This window comes from Vitis vinifera, chromosome 4 (genome assembly GCF_030704535.1).
Source record: "Vitis vinifera cultivar Pinot Noir 40024 chromosome 4, ASM3070453v1".
NCBI classification, from domain to species: Eukaryota; Viridiplantae; Streptophyta; class Magnoliopsida; order Vitales; family Vitaceae; genus Vitis; species Vitis vinifera.
This window is the reverse complement of record NC_081808.1, coordinates 1,469,366-1,492,550: the sequence shown is the minus strand read 5'-3', so window position 1 is coordinate 1,492,550 and position 23,185 is coordinate 1,469,366. Positions and strand designations below refer to the sequence as shown.

General features: G+C 31.3%; 5 protein-coding genes across 5 annotated transcripts; 2 read left to right on the top strand and 3 right to left on the bottom strand.

Annotated features, from left to right (window-relative positions):
* Positions 1-1,935: 1,935 nt before the first annotated feature.
* On the top strand, positions 1,936-3,713 carry LOC100250947 (transcription factor MYB4). The gene is made up of 3 exons (XM_002279905.4): positions 1,936-2,539; positions 2,633-2,762; positions 3,077-3,713. Exons 1-3 carry the CDS (start codon positions 2,404-2,406, stop codon positions 3,402-3,404), a joined length of 594 nt encoding a protein of 197 aa, XP_002279941.1. The 5' UTR covers positions 1,936-2,403; the 3' UTR covers positions 3,405-3,713.
* A 61-nt stretch (positions 3,714-3,774) lies between these two features.
* LOC100254391 (cytochrome P450 CYP72A616) lies at positions 3,775-6,836 on the bottom strand. Its single transcript, XM_002281296.4, has 5 exons — positions 6,461-6,836; positions 5,578-5,798; positions 5,038-5,282; positions 4,582-4,948; positions 3,775-4,440 (listed from the first exon to the last, which is right to left on the bottom strand). The coding sequence occupies exons 1-5, from the start codon at positions 6,735-6,737 to the stop codon at positions 4,012-4,014; spliced, it is 1,539 nt and encodes a 512-aa protein (XP_002281332.1). The 5' UTR covers positions 6,738-6,836; the 3' UTR covers positions 3,775-4,011.
* A 3,438-nt stretch (positions 6,837-10,274) lies between these two features.
* LOC100256096 (trihelix transcription factor DF1) lies at positions 10,275-12,820 on the top strand. The gene is made up of 2 exons (XM_002279893.4): positions 10,275-11,146; positions 11,259-12,820. Exons 1-2 carry the CDS (start codon positions 10,530-10,532, stop codon positions 12,622-12,624), a joined length of 1,983 nt encoding a protein of 660 aa, XP_002279929.1. The 5' UTR covers positions 10,275-10,529; the 3' UTR covers positions 12,625-12,820.
* Positions 12,821-17,000: 4,180 nt separating this feature from the next.
* LOC100261180 (transcription factor WER) lies at positions 17,001-18,373 on the bottom strand. Its single transcript, XM_002279882.4, has 3 exons — positions 17,973-18,373; positions 17,774-17,903; positions 17,001-17,665 (listed from the first exon to the last, which is right to left on the bottom strand). Exons 1-3 carry the CDS (start codon positions 18,115-18,117, stop codon positions 17,245-17,247), a joined length of 696 nt encoding a protein of 231 aa, XP_002279918.2. The 5' UTR covers positions 18,118-18,373; the 3' UTR covers positions 17,001-17,244.
* Positions 18,374-18,942: 569 nt separating this feature from the next.
* On the bottom strand, positions 18,943-20,810 carry LOC100266387 (MYB-like transcription factor EOBI). Its single transcript, XM_002279874.5, has 3 exons — positions 20,623-20,810; positions 20,393-20,522; positions 18,943-20,033 (listed from the first exon to the last, which is right to left on the bottom strand). The coding sequence occupies exons 1-3, from the start codon at positions 20,786-20,788 to the stop codon at positions 19,481-19,483; spliced, it is 849 nt and encodes a 282-aa protein (XP_002279910.2). The 5' UTR covers positions 20,789-20,810; the 3' UTR covers positions 18,943-19,480.
* Positions 20,811-23,185: the final 2,375 nt, after the last annotated feature.

The window sequence follows — 23,185 nt, the reverse complement described above, 5'->3', positions numbered from 1 at the left end:
CCTCTCATTCAGTCTCGCTTCATAAATATTTTATTTCAAAAGCTATAATTATAGCATATAGCATATGGTATAATTTCACCAAGTCATGTAAAAATTTGGCTCACTTCTTCACATGTTGATAGACACATCAACTCAATGGAGGGTGTCATGATGACCCATTTAAAAATTGTATCAAATTTTGATGACCCATTTATAGATAATAGAATATAATTTGGTTTAATAAATAATCATATAAATTAAATATAATTATTTTTAAATTTTAAAATTAAAATAATTCTTAAGAGTCTTACTCCTTTTAAAATATTCTCAAAATCTATAGGGATGATCAAACTACGATTGCATCAATATGATACTACAATTACATAAATTATATATGGAGTTTGTTATAATCATATGTTAAATAAAACAATAAACTAAATGATTAAATGCGGTGAGTGAGTCGACACAAATATGATATAAATATAACTAAATTTAATAATTTGACATCGTTTTTAATTCATGTTTGCAAACCCTTTATCAATGCAAATAATTAATTACAATAAGAAATTTAAACTTGGAAAATGACTTTTTTGACCTTGAGAGAGTAAGGGGTTCTTAGTATAGGACTGGTAGATTTTTTAATTAATTACCCCATTTTGATTAAATAAAAACCTATAAATGTAAATTTGAGAGTTTCTTTTATAAAAAATTTTCTAATTATTTTGATAATCATGTGCCCTCCATTAATGAAGAATTCACTCACCATGCTCTTCCAATGTGTATGAGTCCACAAAGAAGCCAATAAGAAAGGTGGCCAGTGGCATATGATCGATGATTCCTCATCCGGAGAAGGTTCATGATTCCCTTCTTTTTACCTAAACCTTAATAAAACCATAATAATAAAATAAAAAATCAAGCACTCTGAGGAATGAATACTACAAGAACTAGTCATGTCCAAGGTACGTTCCTCATCATTTCTGTTTTATCTTCAGGTCTTGGGTAACTAAAAGAATCAAAAGATAACACATGACATTGACAGTCTGATCAGGAAATTGTCTGCTGTAAAGTAATGATAATTCCCCTAATGCTAGGGCTTGTGACAGTGACTCCAGCCACTACTTCAAAACCCTTGACACTTAGGCTATACCCTAACCATAAACCCTAGTTTCTAGATTATTTCAGTTTTATTTTTATTTTTTTAGATTAAACATTATCATCCCCAAAAATGGTATATACTGAAGAATAGAATTAATGAAAAAATACCACGCATATATTTTAGGCCTCGTACTTTGTATTTAAATTTAATTTTATTATTTTTTATTTTAATTATATTATTTTATATTTTGATTTTATTTATTTATATAATTTCAACAACTTAGATCACGTGTTAAATTAAATTTGATATTTTAGAAATTTCAAAACATTAAGACTATTTAAATCTTGAAAAGTAGAGAAAGGAAAAAGAAAAAGAAAAAGCGAATGAAAAAAAAAAAGGTAAAACTCAAAAGGGAATATAAAAGATGATATAAAGAATAACTCATTTATGCTGGGCTCATTCGGGACCTCGAAATTGTGCCAAAAAATTTAGAAAAAGACCATGGCAGACAAAGTGGGACACTATACTACAGAGCTTTGTACATAGAACACAAAATCACAGCTTAGAACAAGAAAAATGGAAAAAACAAAAGGAAAAGCACAAGGCCAAACAGACACTTAAGGTTGAAGTGGAGGATCTTATTGGGGTTCTAAAAGCATCGAGCATCATCCTCATCCATAACTCTGAACAACTTGAATAAAAAATGCAGGATCTAACCAATCACTGCAATTATTTCTGTTTTTGGCTTTTGGGTGTATTTTTATTATTATAATTTCCAAGAGAAAGCTCATGATATCATATGTGTATATATATATATATATTCTAAGAAGAATGAATCTTTGAATTGTAATATGTCCCCTTTTGTTGTCCTTGCTTGGAAACCATTCTATGGGACCAACCTCACTGTTCAACAACACATAGAGAATTATCATACCACATGCATCTGGGCTTCTGCCATTTTTTTATTCTGAGATTGTGTATAAGTTATGGCTGAAGATCAAGTGTGTGAGGCAACCACAACCATCCGATTTGTTGACCTTTTTCCTATGTTTTGGGCAGAGAGAGATGTGAGTGGACTGCCGCGAGTGTTTGTGTACTATGTTTCTACACATTAGATTCTCTCATTCTTCAATCATCAAGCTCATAGACAACCCTTGTGAAAATTTACAGAGCACTGCAGACCTCAGTCATTTATAAATGGAGGGTTAATGGCCATCTCTTTCCCCAAAGAAAGGTAGATAGATATAGAAGGGATCCATCTCTCCAAGATTAGCATATAAAGCTCTTTGTCTTGATTTCACTCACAAAGAAGGAGAGTAATTGTGGTAATGGCTTCTACTATCAGTCAATGTACTAAGAAAGAAGCTAACAGAGGAGCATGGACAGCTGAGGAAGACCACAAACTGGCTCAAGTGATTGCAGTTCATGGGGCAAAGAGGTGGAAATGTGTGGCAATGAAAGCAGGTAATTCATGAAAATTGAAGTATAACTCCCAACCCAACTCTTAGATTTCATCTGTTTGATGTTAAAGCTTGATGGGTTTTTGTGTTTTTTCAGGTTTGAAACGATGTGGGAAGAGTTGCAGGTTGAGATGGATGAATTATCTAAGGCCTAATATCAAGAGAGGCAATATATCAGACCAAGAACAGGACTTAATACTAAGGCTTCATAAACTCCTTGGAAATAGGTATAGTTTTCTTTTCTTCTACTTTCCTTCTGTTTTCCTCTTCTATGAATCTTCTGGCTTGTGGGGTGTGGGGTTTTAAACTGCCAAACAACTACAAATAACCCTTTTGAACTAATGTAAATGGGGAAATAAATATGCAAATGGGAAACAATAGTGAAGCTCGAACACATGATCTCCCGCCAAATGAAGCTCTAGTACCATATTGAATTACTAATTACCTTAAAAGTTTAAGCATATAGGATTTGGGTCCAGTATATCATGCTATTTTACATGTGGTTTGATTGTTTTTTTTTTTTTTTTTGATCCTTGTTTAGGTGGTCTTTGATTGCTGGAAGGTTACCGGGTCGAACAGACAATGAGATCAAGAACTACTGGAATTCTCATTTAAGCAAGAAGACAAAGCAGAAGGAGAAACAAAGCAGAAGTTCAACCACAGTGGAGTGCAGGCCTCAGAAAACAAAGGTGATGGAGATGGAGAGTGTAGACAATGGAAGTGAAAGGGTAGCCTCAAAAGGAGATGAAGACTCAAAAACCAGCTTTGTTGGGGATGAGTCATTTGATTATTCTAGTGAGGGCCCTTTGAATTTGGAATGGATGAGTAAATTCCTTGAAATGGATGAGGCTTGGCTTGATTTTGCATGAACTGAAACCATCTCTGTTTTCTTCCTTTGAAACTATTGCAGTTTATGCAGTCTTCTTTTTTTTTTTTTTTGGCATTTTATGATACTATTGCCTAAGATGGCTTTTGATTATCCAACTAAAACCCCACTTCATGAAGTGAGTGAGAGGAAAAAAGCCAGGCTTTGGACTTGTATATAGGAAGAGATGCCTCAAGAATGTTGGGAATTTTCCTTGGTAAGATCCAAAATGTCCTCTAGCTTGCCTAGAATGTAGAATGAAATGACTAGCTGTATGAGTGAATTTTAAATTTTTCCTTGCTTGGACCACCCCCCACTAATTGCCCCCTTTTTTTTAAGTCATTTTAAAAGGCATACAATTTGGCCCTAATCATGCTAGAGAAATCCCCAATCCCTTGAATTTGATGCAGCTTTTGGCTCACTAGTTACAACCTCTGCAAGAGTGGGTATGATGAAGAAAAAGTAGAGTCATTAAAGTAAAAATAAAGATGCTAAACCTCATTATTCCTAGCATATATGGTAACATAGATTACTGCAATAAGAAAAACAACTAGAAAGATGACCATGGGGTCTTCTCTCTTTGCCTTAGATTATTCAACTACATGCTTACTTCAGATTTGGTGTAGTATAATTGGAGCTCCATATTGAGGTTGAAGTGTGATAACAGTATAAGGAGCATGAGTATAAGTGGGTGAGAGCTCAAACCAAAAGTTCTGCAGAATCATGGCTAGAGCCATCTTAGCTTCTATCATTGCAAAACTTTGGCCCAAACAGATCCTTGGCCCCCACCCAAATGGATAGAATGCAATCTGATCACCCTTTGATGCCTTTGAGACTCCTTCAGAGAATCTCTCTGGCTTGAATTCTTCAACATCATCCCCCCAATACTCTGGGCTGTGGTGAAGAAGTATTGTTGGTAAATAAAGCTCGACCCCAGCTGGAATAGATAGGCCTGCTACATCGGTTCTTTTGTGAGTATACCTAAGCAGATTAACCACTGATGGATATAGCCTTAGGACTTCATGTAGTATCATTGACACCTGCAAAAGGGTTATATAAATAGTTGTTCAAAATTGTTCTTTAATGTTTTGTAGAACTAATCTTTGTTGGGGAACTTGAAATATTTTGAAAACTGTTTTTGAAAACAATGACTGTGCCAAGTCATGGGGGGAAGTACTCACAATTTTGAGGTGCTTTATAGCTTCTAGATCAGGTATTTTCTTCCCACATATCTGTAAAACCTCTTCTCTTGCCTTGTCCTGCCATTTGGGGTTCATGGATAAGAGGATCATTGTCCATGTTAGCAAGTTGGCAGTTGTCTCTTGGCCAGCAAAGTAGAACAACTTGCATTCCTCTATCAGATCTTCGATTCTCATCTCATTGTCAATTTCTTCTGTGAGCTGCAGCAGCAAGCCTAATAAATCGTCGTTGTAGCCCGAATCTCCATTCTTCATTGCCTGCTTTTTCCTGTCAATCATTGATCTTAACATGGCTTTGATCTCATTGTCTATATGGTATCTCCTCCTGTTCTTCACAGTAGGCACAAATCTGAAAGAGGGTAGGCATAATTCAATGATAAGAAGAGGTCTTCAAGCTAAAAAACACAGTAGAAATTCATGATTTTAAATGATATGGACCTGAATCCAGGCAAGTAAATGGCTCGAGAAGCTTCAATGACCAGCACAGCTTGTTCCTTTTGAAGTTCAAACACTTTCTTTCCTTCTTCATAGCTACTGCCAAAGGCTGCTCGAGAAATGACATCCCCAGTAACGTTTTGAAATTCAGGCATTACATCCAGTTCATATGTTCCTTGTGGACCAACCCAGTTCTTCCATCGTTCTATCAGATTGCAACAACTCATTGAAAATGCTGGCACCATCCCCTGTTTTTCACAACCCATTAGTACTATTGTACATTTTTTTTTTCGGTTTCCTGTAGTTAAAGCACTTTTCTTGTTTTTAAAAGTTGAGATATTCTTGGAATTACTCGTAATGGAAGAAGTGAACTTTTCTGATTATCAATGCAATTAGTCATAATGAAAATATGAAGTAAAAACTCGTACCTACAATTCACTTCGGTTATAATTGCAGAAAGTTATTGATTCACAATAGTTTTGGCTATTTTGAAATACTTTTGTTGTTTTTGGAAGCTAAAATGGTATTTTTGATTTACATTACCATCAACTTCTCAACGTGGAAAGCAGGTGTGATTAGCTTTCTGCGTTTGGCCCACTGCTCTCCTTCCAAGGTTGAGAGTCCCAGGGTTAGAAGATCCACAAGAGGGTTCAGTGGTGGCTTTTGGAACTGGCCATTCTTGTCTGCTAATATCATCCTGATCAGCTCTGGGTCCACTATCATCACCCTTGGCCTTGTGAAAATCCAACTCATGGAAATCTTCCCTGTTTCCAATACAATATCATTAGATAGGAATAAGAAGCACCCACGATAATGTAAAGGGATATTTAAATTTAAAAAAATTCGAATGTCAAAATTTAAATCATTGAGGGTACAAACAAATCTACCAAGGTACAAAATTATCACATCTCATAAATAATACAAATTAAAGGGATTTAGGTACAGAATAATGAAATTCCAAATGAATACGTGATATTAACAAATTGATAGTACATTTTGATAAATACTAAAAAATACAAGTAGAACCTTTAGAATTATAGACTCTTTTTGGAAAATATTTTTTTAAAAATAATTTTAAATAAATAATTTTTAAAAATGTTTTATAACGTTTTATAAAATAAAAATTTGTTGAGAAACCTTAAATATTTTTAACTTGTTTTCTATATTTTTAAATTTATTTAAAAATAATATTTATATATAATATATTTTCTTCATATGTATATAATTATTTTTTAAAAATAAATAAAAACAACTAAAAAGACCTTTTTTTTTTAAATACCATAACAATTCCCAAACAGGACCAATGTGATTTATTTCCACTTTTATTTCTATCTTCACTTACTAAATAAGTTCTAAAATAATTTGACTAATGGAAAAGAAAGAGAAAAAAAGTGTGAAGCAATAATATAATAATAAAGTTGCTTACCATAATTTTGAAACATTTGGTGGAAGAATGGAATGACACGAGGTACAATAGAATGGTTGAGGGTCATGGGCTTGGACTGTGCCTCCTGGAAGGACAGCTTCAAAGCTTTCATGTCACCATACATGGGCTTGTAACGAGTACCTCTGATACCTTGCTGCCTCAATTGCTTCTCTAGGCTTTTGGGTCTCCACCAAATGGTGTAAACTGCTCTCAAGAGACCATAGACAACCAATATGGCAAAAGAAAATGCCATGGTCTTCGAAGTCAAGCCTTCCATTTATTTTTTCTATCAAAATCCCAGTTGGGTTTTGTTTGGAATGATAGAAATTTGAAGGGAATGGAGCTAATGTTCTATGGGTTTTATAGGGTTTTTGTGGAATGATTGTCAATGGTCCATGATGCCCAAAATCAACAAAGAGGAATGTGCCTTTTTCTCTTCAACATGTGCTCTTGAGGATGAAGAATTGTCCACTTCTGATTTTTCTTCATGGATGCCAATTTTTCAAAAGTTGCCTTCGGAAAAACAAGAGGAAAGAAAAAAGGTGGAAAAGGACATATTTCTCTTGCCTTGCTTCCCAAATAATGAAAAAGATTGTCATTTCTCATGCCTTGCTTCCCAAGCTATCGAAAACATTTGAAAACGGTTCCATTTTATGTTGACTGCAACACTTCTTTTGAATATATAATTTCTTTTAATTTGATATTTTTTTTTAAATTTAGCTTCTTTTTTTTTAAAAAAAAGAAGTAAATGAATGAAGTTGGGAAAATAGCTATATATTATTTAATTTAAGCTTATATTTATTTTATTTCTCATCAAATTGAAGATTTAAAATCATGGCCATGAGACCAAGTGGGTCCTTAAAATGGGGATTTTTTTATTTTTTATTTTTTATTTTTAATAATAAATGGCTACCTTATAAACACTTTTTTCTTTTTCTTTTTTTAATAAAAATTTTCTATTATATTTTCAAATAATTAACTTTCATAATTTTTTTTTCTCTTTTCACTCATCCTCTACTCCACCAAAACATTATTTGTGAAATTAATAATAATAAGAGAAATGAAATAATATAATTAAATATTGATTTTATATTAATAATATTTAATTTTTAACATCTCTATTTAGACAGTTTTACATGTTGACAATGATTTAATATTTTTTTTATAAAAAAAATTAAATCTTATTTTAAAAAATCAATGATCAAGTGCATTTTCTTTTAGTACAACTAAAATTGATCCTTAACAAAAGCAGTGTGACTTTCATATACATTTTTCAATATTTATTTAAAAAAATTTGGAGAATTGACCTCACATCGCTTTTAATACATAGTGTCCTATTTTTAGATTGTGAAGTCCAATAGCATAACTCAATGATAGTGTCTTGTCAGTAATAAATCGATCATTCTGAACTTTGAAACCTTTTCAATATTCAAGTGACGTCACTTTTTTGTTAGGTGAATTTCCCATCAATACTGAAAGAAAGAAAAATAGTTATGAATGTTATTAAAGAAAAAAGGAGATGAATTTATTTTTGAGAAATTAATGGATGAAAATGTCTGACAAGTTGATTCCTGAAGGCTGAAGGTCTTCATCTACTTATGCAAGCAAATAAATGATGGGTCCAATCCAAGAGGAGCAGTGTGAAATCTTTACTGGTCAATTGACCACGCTAGGACACCGCTATGTTCAAAGGACAATCTACTTGGGACCTCATCAATATAATGCCTTAATTTTAAGGGTAAAGCTTATGTGCTCTATCTCTTTCTCTTCAAGGATGCCCCCCACCTCTCTTGCCTTTTTCACCAAATTTGGTGAGGCATCTTAATTAGAAAGGACACATGTGACTGAATTTTCAACAATTGATTTGGATTTTTTTTGTTCAAAAAATAATTTGAAAAAAATTAGCCTTTAAATAATTTTCTCTAAATTAAATAATTATATTATTATTATTATTATTAGAAGAAAATGACATCACCGGTTGAAATAGCCTTTTAAATGTTAAAACCTCACGCTCAATTTTCATAAGTGTTTAGATAAAATTCTTAAATATCAACCCATTAATTTATTATACTTTAATATTTTTATTTAATTAAAAAATTTATTGAACAACTAATTTAATTTTGTTAAAACTCCTTCATACCCTTCATGCGGTCTCGATTGATAGAATAGTCAACCTCGTGACCCCATCAAATCAAACTAATATTATGTTAAACAACCAATTCTGAAAACTGTTATCGTATCAACTTTTGATACCATACTGAACAACCAATTTTTCAAAAAATTCAAACTTACAAAATTTAAACTTATTATACCTATGATGCCCCTTCACAAAGTTATCATTATTTTTAAAACATATTTCTTAAACATAAAATTTAAATAAAAAGCAATAATAAATACTTTTACTCCTACTTTAAAGGTAGAAATAGTAAAAGCAATAATAATAATTAAGATTTTGTGAATATGTATATAAAAAATGTATAGTCGGACAAATAGTAAAATTAAAAATAAATAAATAAACAAATGCCCCAAAAAATCATATTAAAAATAAATAAATAAATATAAATATTTGTTTTTTCAATTTTGTATTCATTTTTTATTAACTAAATTTTTGCTTCGTATTTATAAAAATAAAAATAATACTTATTTAATAATTTAATAGTAACTAGTTTTTATATTTTATTTTAAAAAATTTTATATCAAAAATGTTAAAAATAAAACCATATATATATTTTTATTTTCAATATTTTTAAACAAAATCTAAAATGGAAATTATATCCAATCACTAATTCTCAAAATTTTCACTTTATCACCTTAAAACTAAAAGACAAAAAAAAAAAAATAACTTTTAGGGACTTACACTATAATTTTCCTTCCTGTTTAAAATATAAAATATTTTTTTAATTTTAAAATTATGTTAAATAAATTTTGGCTGAAAACAAGTTTTTCACAATTTAGTCACCCAAGTTGCTTTTTCTAAAAGTAAATTTGAAGTTTTTTTGGTTTTTTTTATTATTATAAATTGTTTTAAATATAAATGTAAAATATAAAAAAATATTTTAAGAAATTTAATATTATAAAAAAATTATTTTTTCACTAATTTTAAAAATAGATACCAGACCATAGGGCCAAAAAAAGCCAAAAAAAAAAAAATCCTACAAAAATATTGGAAGCAGAGCGAAAATGTGTAAGAGAAAACAGTGTTCTAACTGGCAATAAATCGTGGCCGTCGGATGGACCTCGAGATCCGCACTGGACACAGAATTTAATGGTGGAGACACGAGGACAATGTAACTGTACTCTTCACGTGGACATCAATTGTATACTTCCAAAAAGGATGTCGCATGTCTGCCGTTTTAGCCCACGTGTCATCCCTCTCAGCCGTCCATTCCTACGATGCCCACACCAGAGGCAATCCCCCACTCGCCTCCTCTGCACTATTCTCTGCTGGACCAATCATATATCGACACGTCACCCATCTTTATTTTAAAGAAAATTTTGGGTCTGCAGGAGGAAATTGGACGAGGGGTTGAGGGCTGAATTTTGAAAGAATTTATAATTAAAATGAAGAAATTTTAATGGTGGGTCATAAGATATTTGAAAAAAAATTCAGACATAAAAAATAAAAAATAGTACTCTTAAAGCATTTTTCTTTCCACCGACATTATTATATACATATATTTTTTTAATAAATTTAATAAGTTTTGTGTATTTAATTTTAAAAAATTACATTAATATGCTTTTTTTTTTTTTTTAATAAAGAAAATGAAATTGAATTATTTTCAAACCCTAAAAGAAAAAAGCTCAAAAAAATGAAAAATTCTCCTGAACATCTATCAGGGAGTAACAGTCCTATCTCAAATATTAATCATGGGTCTCTCCACAGAACTCAGAGTTTTAACCTGTGCCCAAAAGTGATTCAGGGTTTAGGGTTTGTTTGTTAGATAATCCCAATCTGTAGAGTCAGAGGGAAAGAGAAAAGGAAAAAGAGAAGAGCAGTGGTTTGCTCTGGGGTTGAGGTCCTCACGCTTCATTCAAGACTGTCCGGCCAGAGTGTTTTCAGAAGGCAAAAATGCAGTATGGTTATGGAATGGCAGAGACCCATCAGCAGCAATTCATGGAGGGTGATTCTTGTTCTTCACTTTTCTCAATCTCAACCCCCCAGAAGCAAAACCAGCACCACCATCTTCATTATCAACACCACCACCACCACCACCATCTGCCGCCGCCCCCGCCGCCGCACCAGCAGCAGAAACATGAGAGGCAGCAGCAGCAACAACAGTTCTTTCAGCTCCATCCCGTTCCATTTACCCAGCAATTGCTGCAGCAACAGCACCAGTTTGAAGTATTTCAACTGCAGCAGCAACAGCAACAGCAACAGCGGAGACTGCACCAGCAGCTAAGACTGGAAAATGAACTGGGTCGCAATGGTGGAGGAGGAGGAGAAGGTGTCGGCAATGGCGGTGGCGGCGAAGGAGGCAGCGCCTCGCTTCCTTTCTTCAATTTCAAGCTGGGTTTGAACGAGAATAGTGGTAACAGAGAGGTTGTGATGAACGAAGAAGATAAAGAGGAGGATGGTTTGATTGGTGGCAGTGAGGAACATATTCCTGGGAATAGACCTAATTCCCTAGAAATGCCCCAATGTTGTTGGCAGTCCCAAGGAGATGGTACCATTAAAGAACCTTTCTGGTAATCTCTATAAACAGTCACAGATTTGCATAATTTTGTTTTGCGTGCTTTTATTTTTCAGTTGTCCTTGTTGTTTGCCATTGTCCTATAATTCTCTGTGTTTATGTTTAAGGAAACCCCTGAATGCCCAGCTCTTCAACAAGAACGACAAGGAGACTAATGAAGATGAAGAGAAGAAGGAAGAGGGAGAGGGCAACAAGAAGATTAATCACGGACAAGTACTAGACAACGATGGAGGCAAGAACTTGGGAAACAAGTACAGATTTTTCGGTGAGCTTGAAGCAATTTGCAGCGGTGCGGGGCTTGGCGAAACGAATCAAACGGGATCGGGATCAGCTCTGACCGGTGAAAACATGACTAGGAATGCCGGGTTGCTGAGGCCTTTAGCTGATCCCCATTGCAGCAATCTCGGTGGTGCTGCTGCTGCAATTGGGGTTGATCATGGGTCAGAGACCTCAATTGGGGAAGAAGCTGCGTTGCGGAAGCTTCAGAAAAGGAAGAGGAGGAGGAAAATGAAGGAAGAGTTGAATTCCATGGCGGGTTTCTTTGAGAGCTTGGTAAAGCAGCTGATGGATCACCAAGAGGGTCTCTACAGAAAGTTCTTGGAAGTGGTTGAGAGAATAGATCAAGAGAGGATGGAGCGAGAGGAAGCATGGAGGAGCAAACAACTCGAGAACTTTAACCGAGAAGCCGCCGCAAGAGCCCATGAACAAACTCTAGCTTCAAGTAGAGAGGTTGCGGTTGTCTCATACTTAGAAAAAATCACAGGCCAAAGCATCGATCTTCCCAATAAGAACAACACCCAATTACACTCTCAACGTTATCTTCCAAAGGAACCCGTGAAAATCAACAACTTCAGCAGCAGTAACACAAACAGCAGATGGCCTAAAGCTGAAGTCCAAGCACTGATTCAAGTCAGAAGTAGATTAGAATCGAGGTTTCAGGAGCCAGGCCTAAAAGGGCCTCTGTGGGAAGAAATAAGCTCTTCAATGACTTCAATGGGTTATCAGAGAAGCGCCAAAAGATGTAAGGAAAAGTGGGAGAACATCAACAAGTACTTCAGAAAAACCAAAGACAGTGCCAAGAAACGCTCTCACCAATCCAAAACATGCCCTTACTTTCATCAGCTCGATCAGCTATACTCGAGAACACCATTCTATCCCAACCCATCAGCTTCTACTGATTCTGGGGTTCACAATTTGAAGGGTAATTCAGAGCTCTTAGATGCCATTATAGCCATGAATGACCCCAACACTGCTCAGAAGGTTGCCCCAATGGAGTCCTTTGATGGAAACATTGATGATAAATCAGAAGCTGATCAACAAATAAACCATGGAAAAGAAAAGGAGAACCATAGGGACATTGAGGAAGGAGACCAAGATATGAACAACGAAGACGAAGAAGATGATGAACAAGACAACGAAGAAGACGATGAAGAAGGTGGAGGAGGTGATGGTGAAGAAGAAGATGGAGATTGAGACCTGAAAAAAATCAAGGAGAGACTGAAGAAGAGTACATTTTAGGCTGTTTGTTCTTGGCAGTTAGTTTCTTTACATAATTGAGAATTCATTGGTATTCGATTTCCTTGGTGTTACTTGTTTTGAGCTATACCAGGTATACTGTTTTGAATCTGGGCTTCAGCTTTTTTATTTTATTTATTTCAATTTTTAGCAATTATTATTCATTTTTTTAACTAGTTAAGTAAAATTACTATAAAAGATTAATTGAAGTAAGGCCAACAATTTTTTAATCCTCAAAATTAGCTTTTTGTGCGTCACCCATGGGAAACACATTTTCTTATTTGAATCTAATTTAATTAAGATATTTTTTTAATACACTTATATTTTAATTATTTAAAAAAAATATTTTTTAAAAATTTATTATATATATTAAATTTTATGTATAATTAATGTAAATTTTATAAAGCTAAAATTATGAAGTTTAATTCATGATCATTCAAATTAAGGCATTTATTTAAGTCCAATTTGTTTTTTTGATGAATAGAAAAAATTAAAATATTTTATTTTTTTTATTTTGTTAAATATAAGCCATTGATATTAGCCAATACAAATTAGTTATTTTGACTTTTTTTTAATTTTTTTTTTTTAAAAACACTACCTTATTCAATTTTCTTGGTTTATATAGTTTTGTTGGTGCATTTTCAAAATTTCATCTTCAAAGCAAGAAGTAGAATATGGGTGTGATTGAATTTGAATGTTGGAATTTTATTTTAAAAATATTTTTATTAAAAATAGAATCATTTTTAAGAGTGAGTCTTTCATAGTTGCAATCTGGACAAATAAGAAGGTTAAGCTCCGTAAAATATATTATTAATTATTAATTTAATATATATAGCAATTCTTAAATTCAATTTTCAAACATTTAAATTAGGATACTCAAATAATTAAATAAAAATAATAAATTTATTAATATAGTATAATTAAAAAAATTGAAAAAATTTATAATTTTCCCTCTAATTTGTATATTTTTTCAATAAGATAATAATAATATAATTTAAATAATAATAATAATAATAATAATATATAAATTCCAAAGGTTATAATACTTTCTACTCACACTCATGTAAACCCCAATAATTTTGAATGGGTATTTTTTCTAACCTAAGTTGGATGTTTACATATTCAGAACTTGCCGTTACCAATTCCAACCTTGGAAGATTCCACCTAAATAATAATCTTAGTATTTAAAAATATTTTTTTGGATACTATTCAAAGTGGGTTTGGGAGTAATTTTAGAAAATATTTGTAACATTTTTTAAACTTAAATAATAAAAAATTTCAAGCATTAAAAAGATTAAAAGTGTTTTTTAAAATCACTGTTAAATGATTGATAATGATTTTAAAAAGTGCTTTTAATTTAAAAAGTATTTAAAAAAAATTAAGTGTTTAATAAAATTTAAGAAATAATTTTAAAATTTTTAAAAATAATTTATAGTATTGAAAAATCACTTATAATATTTTCTAAATAAACACTTTATAAGAGATTTTCCTAAAAACACTTCACGAGAAAAATATTTTCATTAAAAATATTTTGAATAAAAAAACTTCTAAATATACTCTAAATGTTTCTACTCAAAATGGTTTGAATGAAAGTGTTTTTTCCAAAAGTACTTTTTAGGATAAGCGATATTCTAATATTAAAAAAGAAAATTTATATTTTTAAAATTTTACTAAACACCTAATTTTTTTTTCTTTCAATGACACATTTTAAGGTAAAAACGCTTCCTAAAATTATTATTATACTGAGATTTTTAAATTTTAAAAATATTTTCTAAATTTTGCCAAATATCTTTTTTTTTTTTTTTATTTTAAAAAAAAAGCACTTTTGGAATTAAAAACTCATCGTAAAAAAACTATAAAACACATTTTGCCTCGTTATACCAAATGTCTTCATTAATGTTCACTTGAATGCATGTAAAATAAGAATCGAAAAGTTATGATAAAATATAAGTATATGACGAAGTCACCAAGAAAGTAATTAAAGTATAAAAAATGTGATCAAATATCAATAATATAACTATAGTATAAAAAAAATGATTATGATATAAATAATGTAATCATGGTACAAAACTTTGATGTGGTGCCCCCCCCCCCCCTCCTTTCATCTTAAAGATAGGACTTGTGTTTAAACTACAAAACTGCTTTTAATGTTTAAAAATTCTTCCCAATCAAAAGTTGTTCTTTTTAATCTACCTTTTTTCTAGCCAATTAACATACACAATATATTTTAAAAAATAAATAAATATTTATTATAAACAGGAAATTAAAGATTTGGGTGTTGCTAAATACACCCACCTCTTTTCTCTCTACAATAATCCCAATGAAAAAATAAAAGTATGGAGAGAGAAAGGTGAGTATGCTCAACCAAGATAAAGAAATTAATTGGACTGTCATGGGCAATTAAAGCTTGAAATACTTATCCATATGCAGTGAGACCAGACAGAAATCATTATCAAAATCTTGCTAGTAAGTTACAAAATAAGACAACAAAAGGATTGGTACTCTTGCTCCTGATGAATGAACACAAAAGAGGTGATGGGTACATGAAGAAGAAAGTGGCCCTTTGAAAAATAAAGAAAGAGAAATGATATTGTAGGACTTGTATCACCTAATAAGGCTAAGCCAAGTCTAATGTGATTGATATGGTGAAGATGCTGCTCATGAAGGATAAAGACATTAACATCGTAACCTGATTTTTGTTTGTGTGTCGTGTTCCTCTCGTGTCAAAATCATAACTCTTATTTAATAATTATAATGAATTAATTTTTAGTTAAATCAAGATGATTAACCTTTTAACTTAATATGTTCTTAATTTGCTTATTTATTTAAAATCGAATTTTAAATGAGTTAAATATAGGCTATAATCAATACGATTATTAAATAGGTCAATTTAGGATAAATTTGTGTTATATAAATTGATCGAAAAATAATATATTTATTAAATGGATTATATAAATAGATATGAATTTGATTTAAATACAGTTATATTTAATCCAAATCAACGAAAAACATGTCTGATTCAAGTTATGTTAGCAAATGAATCATATTGACATTTGTCATTTATTAGTAATCGGAATAACAAAATTAAATATGATTAAGAGTGTTTGAGAGTAATTATAGAAAACGTTTTTAATATTTTTAACACTTGAATGATAATTTTTTTTTTAAGTATTAGAGATATTAAAAATGCTTCCAAGAATCATTATCAAACGGACTTTAAGAATGTTATCTATCTATATAAAATTACAAAAAAAATTAAATTTTATGTAATAATTGATTGACACCCTTCTTTCAGTTTAATAATTTGTGAACCACTGAAGAGGGTGAAAACTCAATCAAGTATATGATGAAATCTGTAGATAACCCTTTTTTGGAAAAAAAAAAAAAAATTTCCTTGATTAAATGACAAGCTTATCGACAATCCTGTAGAAGTCAAATGAGGAGCTGTGTGGGGCTCAGAGGGGGCACGTTTGCGGACTGGCCATTCTATCTTGTGCAGTTTCTCATTGAGAGCTGTCATCAATTCCCCCATCTTTTTTTTTTCTTTTTAAATTTAATTTATAAAAAAGAGAAGTATTTTGCTATATGGCACATTAATACCGTAAACCAAAACCATATACACAAGTAAAAAATTAAGATAAAATATGATATTTTAATGCCATTCGGTAATTAATTTGATCTCTATATTCATTAAATGTATACTAATCAAAGGAAAAACAAAAAATATAATGATAATTTTTTAAAAAAATCTTCTCAATTACGGTTATATTTTTTAAAAAATTCTAAAAATATAATAAAGTTAAATATATAATGGGAGAGAAACTCAATTCCAATAAGTTCAGTCAAACCCCAATATTTCAAACGAAATGTAATAAAATTGATTCAGGTTTTACAATCCAATAAATATGATTTGTAAAATAAAATGATTTAAAATTTTTCCTTTATGTTTGAAAGATTTTACGGACTAAAAGCATCAATGAATTTATAAAAAGAAAAGTATTTTGCTATATGCGAAGTTAGCATGAACAATCTTTCAAATACAAGAAATGGTCATAAGCATATATAAGTAGGCTAAGCAAATCATAAGGACTGTTTGGGCAGTGAAAATTATTTAAAAGGAAAAAAAAGTGTGGTTAACTACAAAAGTATAAAGTAAAATTAAATATAATAAAAAAATATTTAAAAATCTTACACAATTCAAGTAATATATATATATATATAGAAAAATAAGTTTGAATAAAAAATAAAAAAGTTTTATTCCTTCACATTTTCTTTTATTTATCACTTCAATTTTCTCAAACCCGCCTTAAATTTTTTACATGCTGAAGAAGATGTAAGACGTGGAATCTTTTATCTCCATAAGTGGAGAATATATTCTTAGCAGTTGCCTCTTTAATCAGGAGACAAACCATTCCATTTATGGGAATGAGACAATAATATCATTTCCAAAATCACACAATATCCCTATTCAACCACCTCTGGCCACTCATTCCGAAAAGTTCCAATCCAACTAAATCAACTTAATTAGATACATAATGTTTATGGATCAAGTTCAACAAAAGAAGCTTATGATCAGCTTTAGGAATGGAAGAAAATCTCCGCTTCTTCAGCACTTGCAGACGGAAAATCAGACCACTGGCACAGGCCATTGGCACCTCCCATGTTTCCACAACCCCACCTGCCATCATCAAAATCAGAGAAGTTCCACAGCTGATCATAATCTGTATCATTGTATTGAAAGAGCTTTCCCGAGAAATCCATTGCTGGGTTTGGTGAATAATCTTCTTTGAAATCATTCACGGGATCAGGCCCTTCACTACCTTTCATTTCCATGGGTGCTTCATCCATGTTAGAAGGCTCCTTCTCCTTTTCCTTTCTGTCGTCTTTGCTTTGGTTGGAGTTCTGGCCATGAACCACCCTCTTGGCTAAGGTTGTGTTCCAATAGTTCTTGATTTCATTGTCTGATCGTCCAGGAAGCCTTCCAGCTATCAAAGACCATCTACAAACAAAAAAATCAAAACGTGGGTAGCTCTAAAATCATCACCAACCCATCAACAATTTGTTAATATAATCAGAAAGAAAAAAAAACAAAGAAAAATTTATATACCTGTTGCCTAAGAGCTTGTGGAGCCTAATGATGAGGTCTTCTTCTTCAGGAGAAATGTTGCCTCTCTTGATATCAGGTCTCAGATAATTCAACCACCTCAATCTGCAGCTCTTTCCACTTCTTTCAAGGCCTGCGGTTTAATAACAAAAGTGAATTTCATGGATCGAGAAATACACAATCCATAACCCATCTCTCTTACCTGTCTCCTGGGAAACATTCCTCCACTTCCCTGGACCATGAGTTTTAACATAATCTCTGAGCAGCTTGTCTTCAAGAGCTGTCCAAGCTCCTCTATTGCTTCTCCGAGTACAGGGATGACTTTTTTCCATTTTGGGATTAGTCATGGAAGTCTCACTCCTTTACTCAATATATATACAGGTGAATGTTGGGGTAGGTATTGATGGTATGTAAAGTAGAAGGCTACAAGTGTCTCATATTCACAAGTGTGTGGTATAGAAGTAAGACTTATGGTCACAATAGCTGTGATAATTATTGTCGGTCAGTGTGTACGAATGGAAATAAGGTTCCCTAAGGGTTTCAAGCTCTTTGATTAAGATTATCACGTGTTCCTCGCTAATGAAAATGGAAAAAATATTCAACTGTGGCATTTGAAATTCTCTACTGTTGGAAAATGATATTCTTCAATGCGCTTTGAAAACCAATTGATGTTTAGCGGGACAAAAGGAAACCAAATCTTTAATGGTATTCGACATTGTTGTGTCTCTAAGAAATCTTTCTTCATCTTGGCCGAGTTTATATAGATGATTTCTTAGTGCCATGTGCCATGTGTTGAATGGACAATGAAATTTGTTTTTGAGAGGATTCGGGGAAAAAGTTCGTGTTCTTCAAAAAACAGGGTATACTTAAGTTCCATACTCTTAGAGCAAACTTTTTTGGAACCATGTTGCCTAGAACACGAACTTTCCTATGACCACTTAGACGTCACACGCCTTGGATGTGTTCTAAGACTCATCATTTGGATGACATTTTTGTTGGACTTAAGAATAGTATTATCGCATCCCAACCGAAATGCCCAACAAAAATTCTCACATGAATTATTGATTATTCCTACTATTAAGATAAAAATGTTATATGGTCTAATATCTTAGCTATTGCCATGAGCTGAATTCAGAAAGTGGAAAGCCCACATCAAATGAAAACATGTCACATAAGCCAAGGATCCCAATGCTATTCCAATGTGATGGTTACTAAAACTTTAGCATCAAACTTGGCTTTTCATGGCAAAAACAGCACAAAATCAAGAAATTAGATTCGGATACTAAGCCATGGAAGCATTTTCCTAGGCAATACATGCTGGCCCTGGAAGAAACCCTCTTTTATTGCTGGAATTTTCTTGTCCCACATCGAACATTTCCAAACTTCATGAGATGGCAGAGTATGTGCCCCATTACCATAGCCATGGTGTTATTTCTTCGACAAAGGAGGAGAAGAATGAAGGCCATTTTGGATGCAGAGAGCCATGGCCATGGGCAGTAAAGAAGAAGGAGAAGACGACATGAGAGACATGGCTCCACAAATGGGCGATGTGTATATCATTATACTAGAATTCAATAAAAATGACCATAGACTACAGAGTTCTTCCCTCCTTATGACTTAATTATTCCTAATGAGAATTAATAGATGGTTATGTAGAGACCAACTTGGATGGAACCTAGAAAAGCTGTGATTTTGATATCGACATCGATTTTAGCCGAGGTCTGAAAATGAAGGCAATGGATCATCTTGGCAGCCATTAATCCCACATTCCCCCACAGTCATACTATCAAATTCACTGAAGCTAGCGAAATTCTCTTCAAGAATTTCAGAAAGGCAAAGCTGGTCAACATCAAAGTCCATCAAGGAGTCCCACAAAGCATCATTTCCACAACTGATATTAACTGGGAAAATCTCATCACCAGACTCTGGTGGTTGTTCTGCTACTATTTCCTTCCCCAATCCTCCATCAATGGAGGGTTCCACAGGCGTGAAAGCTTCAGGATGTTCATCAACAGGAAACAGTAGAGGAAAAGGATGAGCACTACTACTGGTAGTACAATTAATTACATCTTTGTTGGGGCTCAGACATGAATCCATCTTCAGTGATTCTGCAGATTCAGCAGATGGCTCCATCATGGGTTTCTTCTTGCTTTTGCAGTGATTTGAGCTGCTCTCTTGCACTTTCTTTTTCAAGGTTGAGTGCCAATAGTTCTTGATTTCGTTATCTGTTCTGCCTGGAAGCCTTTTAGCTATCAGGGACCATCTGCAAAATACCACAGACAATGAATGGAAAAAAAGTGAGGTTTTACCTGAGTTTAAGAATGTGATGTTTAGAAACAGTTTTAAAAAAGAATTTTATGTTGTTAAAAAAAAATTAAAAAAATAGAAAACAGTTTTATTTTCTTTATGACCTTCCGTCAGATCAAGTTTTGATAACGGGATTTAAACTATATCATGCTCTTTAATAATTCCAACTTCCCAAACAGTTTTTTGCTTCATAAAACATTAAAAACAAAATCGGAACTATTTATTAAAGTGCTTCTCACTTCTCAATTAGAGTCTAAGTTTTTTCTTCATTGACTAATACATATTCCCAAACAGAAAACAAACAACTAGAAAAACCTGTTGCCCAAGAGCCTGTGTAGCCTGATGATGAGATCCTCTTCATCAAGAGCAATGTTACCCCTTTTGATGTCGGGTTTCAGATAATTCAGCCAACGAAGCCTACAACTCTTAGCAGATCGCTTAAGTCCTGCAGAAAATTCAGAAAATAAACCCGAAACCCGAAATCAATCAACATTTCCATTGGATTTTGAGTCAGAAATTCATATCAAGAGCCAAATCTACCTCACCTGTTGCCTTGGCAACATTAACCCACTTCCCTTCGCCATGCAATTTAACATAATTTCCAAGAACTTCATCCTCATGAGCAGTCCAAACCCCCTTATTCAATCCATCTTCAAAGCAAGGAGGTCTGCCCATTTCAAGAGCAGGGTTTGAAGAGTGATTCACTCCCATTCATAGGATTAAAAAAGGCTATTTATAGAAGGTATTTTGTACTTCAAATCATCATCATTCAAACTTGCCTCATTCTCCATACTTAACTTTCGTAAAAGTCGTTCTGTATTTTCTTCCCTTGGACTTGTAGATGCTTTCCAACAATCATGGTAATAAAAAAACAGTATATGTAGAAACCAATTATTGCTACTTCCAATATCTCTTTTACTGAAATAGTATTTTAACTTTTTCCACTTTCAATAAACGTGCTTCGAATCTTAATATTTATTATTTGATAATTTAAGTTAATTTTAAATAATTTTTAAAAAATCATTAACCTAAAATTTATTTATTTATTTTTATTGTAAGATTAAAATTATTTAATAAAACTAATTTTAAAACTATTTTAAGCCATCAAATTGATATATTTATTTTCTTTAATTCTAATTAATATTTATATTTTTATTAACTTTAAATAATGAATTTATTTGTTAAACATTAGTATTTAAAGTGTTGTAAATATATAATATAAATAAAAAACATATTTATTATAACAATGATTTATAAATATAAAATTATAATCACTAAAAAAATAAATCAAATATTTTAATTTAAGACTTAAAGTTAGGTTGAATTATTAGACCATCTTTGTTAAGTGATGTAAACAAGCCTAAGTAAATAATTCTTAAAATTCTAAAATCCTCTGCATTTCAAGTGGGGATGAGAATCTCTCCATGAGTGGTCGATCTCGACTGCACCAACGTGTTTAGAATGTGAAATTAAAAAACAGAAAAAACAAAATCTCTGTAGGGCTGCTGATCTTGGAGGTGCATGTGAGTTTGTGGCAGTGTACTTTGTTTTATTTTTTTATTTTGTAGAACCGTGAGGTTTGAGCGACAAGCCAGCAGGTTGAAGTATGGTTGGCTCCCGCGCTCTTCTATTTAAATCCGTCGCCTCTCACCCCCCCAATCACATCCTCCAGCCGCTTATATTTTTAAATTTTTAAAATTTTTAATTTTTTAATTTAAAAACAAAAATACGCAAAATGATCATTCGTCATGCACATTGTCCAAACCATGCAGGACATAAAAAGTAAAAACAACCACAATCAGCCACCACTTGTCACCCACGTGATAAATGACCTATTATTCATTTGTACTTTAAAAAAAAAAAAAAAAAACTTTTTATTCAACCATTCATGAGCTGTACATACACATAGATCCCGAGTGCTAAGTTTATTGGGTATAATTTGGATACTTTAAGCTGATAAGCGAGATAAGATAAAATAAAATATATATATTCTAAGATATTATATATGAGTGCATATGTGTACATATATTATTTTTAATGAGATATGATATTTTTGAATATATATGTTATATAATATAATATTTTAAGATAATATATCTAATAAAATATATTATATTATATTTATATTTAATTTATAAAATAAATAAAAAATAATATAAAATATATATTATTTTCGATGTTTAAGATAAAAATTATATCACATTTAAATATTGTTTATTTAAAAAAATGAAAATTTTGTTATGTTTAACAATATTCATAATTAAAATATTTAAATTTTACAAATAATTTTTTTATATTATGTTATTTAATATATAAAAATAATTTATATATCATATTATTTTATAAATATTTTTTTAGTTTTTCTTTTTTATTATAAATTTAATTTATAAAAAGAAAAAATTATTTTGTAAAATGAGTAGATTAAAAAACAAAAAATTTATAAAAAAAAATATGAATTTTCGATACATAAAATATTTATATCTCATATCTTAACATGAGATTAACATATCCCATGTGAAAGACATGAAAAATAATAATAATAATAATAATATATCTCACCACTTATCTTATCTCATATTTTTGTTGAATATAAAATATGATATCGCCCAATCAAACATGACCTTATTCTTTAATCCACATTTTGAAAAACTTTCAAACATTTTTAGAAATATGCTACCATTGAAAAGTGTTTTTGAAAATAAGTTTGAAAATTATTTTTAAAAATTATTTTATAGAAGACAAAAAAATTTGAAATATTTTTAATATATTTTCTATATTTAAAAATAATTTTTAAAATAGCTTTTATTTATAATACTTTATTTTATATCATTATTTGTATTTATATAATTATTTAAAAAATAAAAATATATTTAATAACTAAAAAAATAGAAAACATTTTTCTATTCTTAAAAACATAAAACAAATATTTTTGAATAACATATTTTAATTATTTTCACTTATTTTTTAAAATTATTTTTAAAAATAATTCTTAATTTACCCTAATTCGAATAATATTTAAAAATATTTTTATAATTTGAAATATTTTTAACTTAATTTTTACATTTTTAAATATATGTTAAAAATATTTTTATTTACAATGTGTATTTA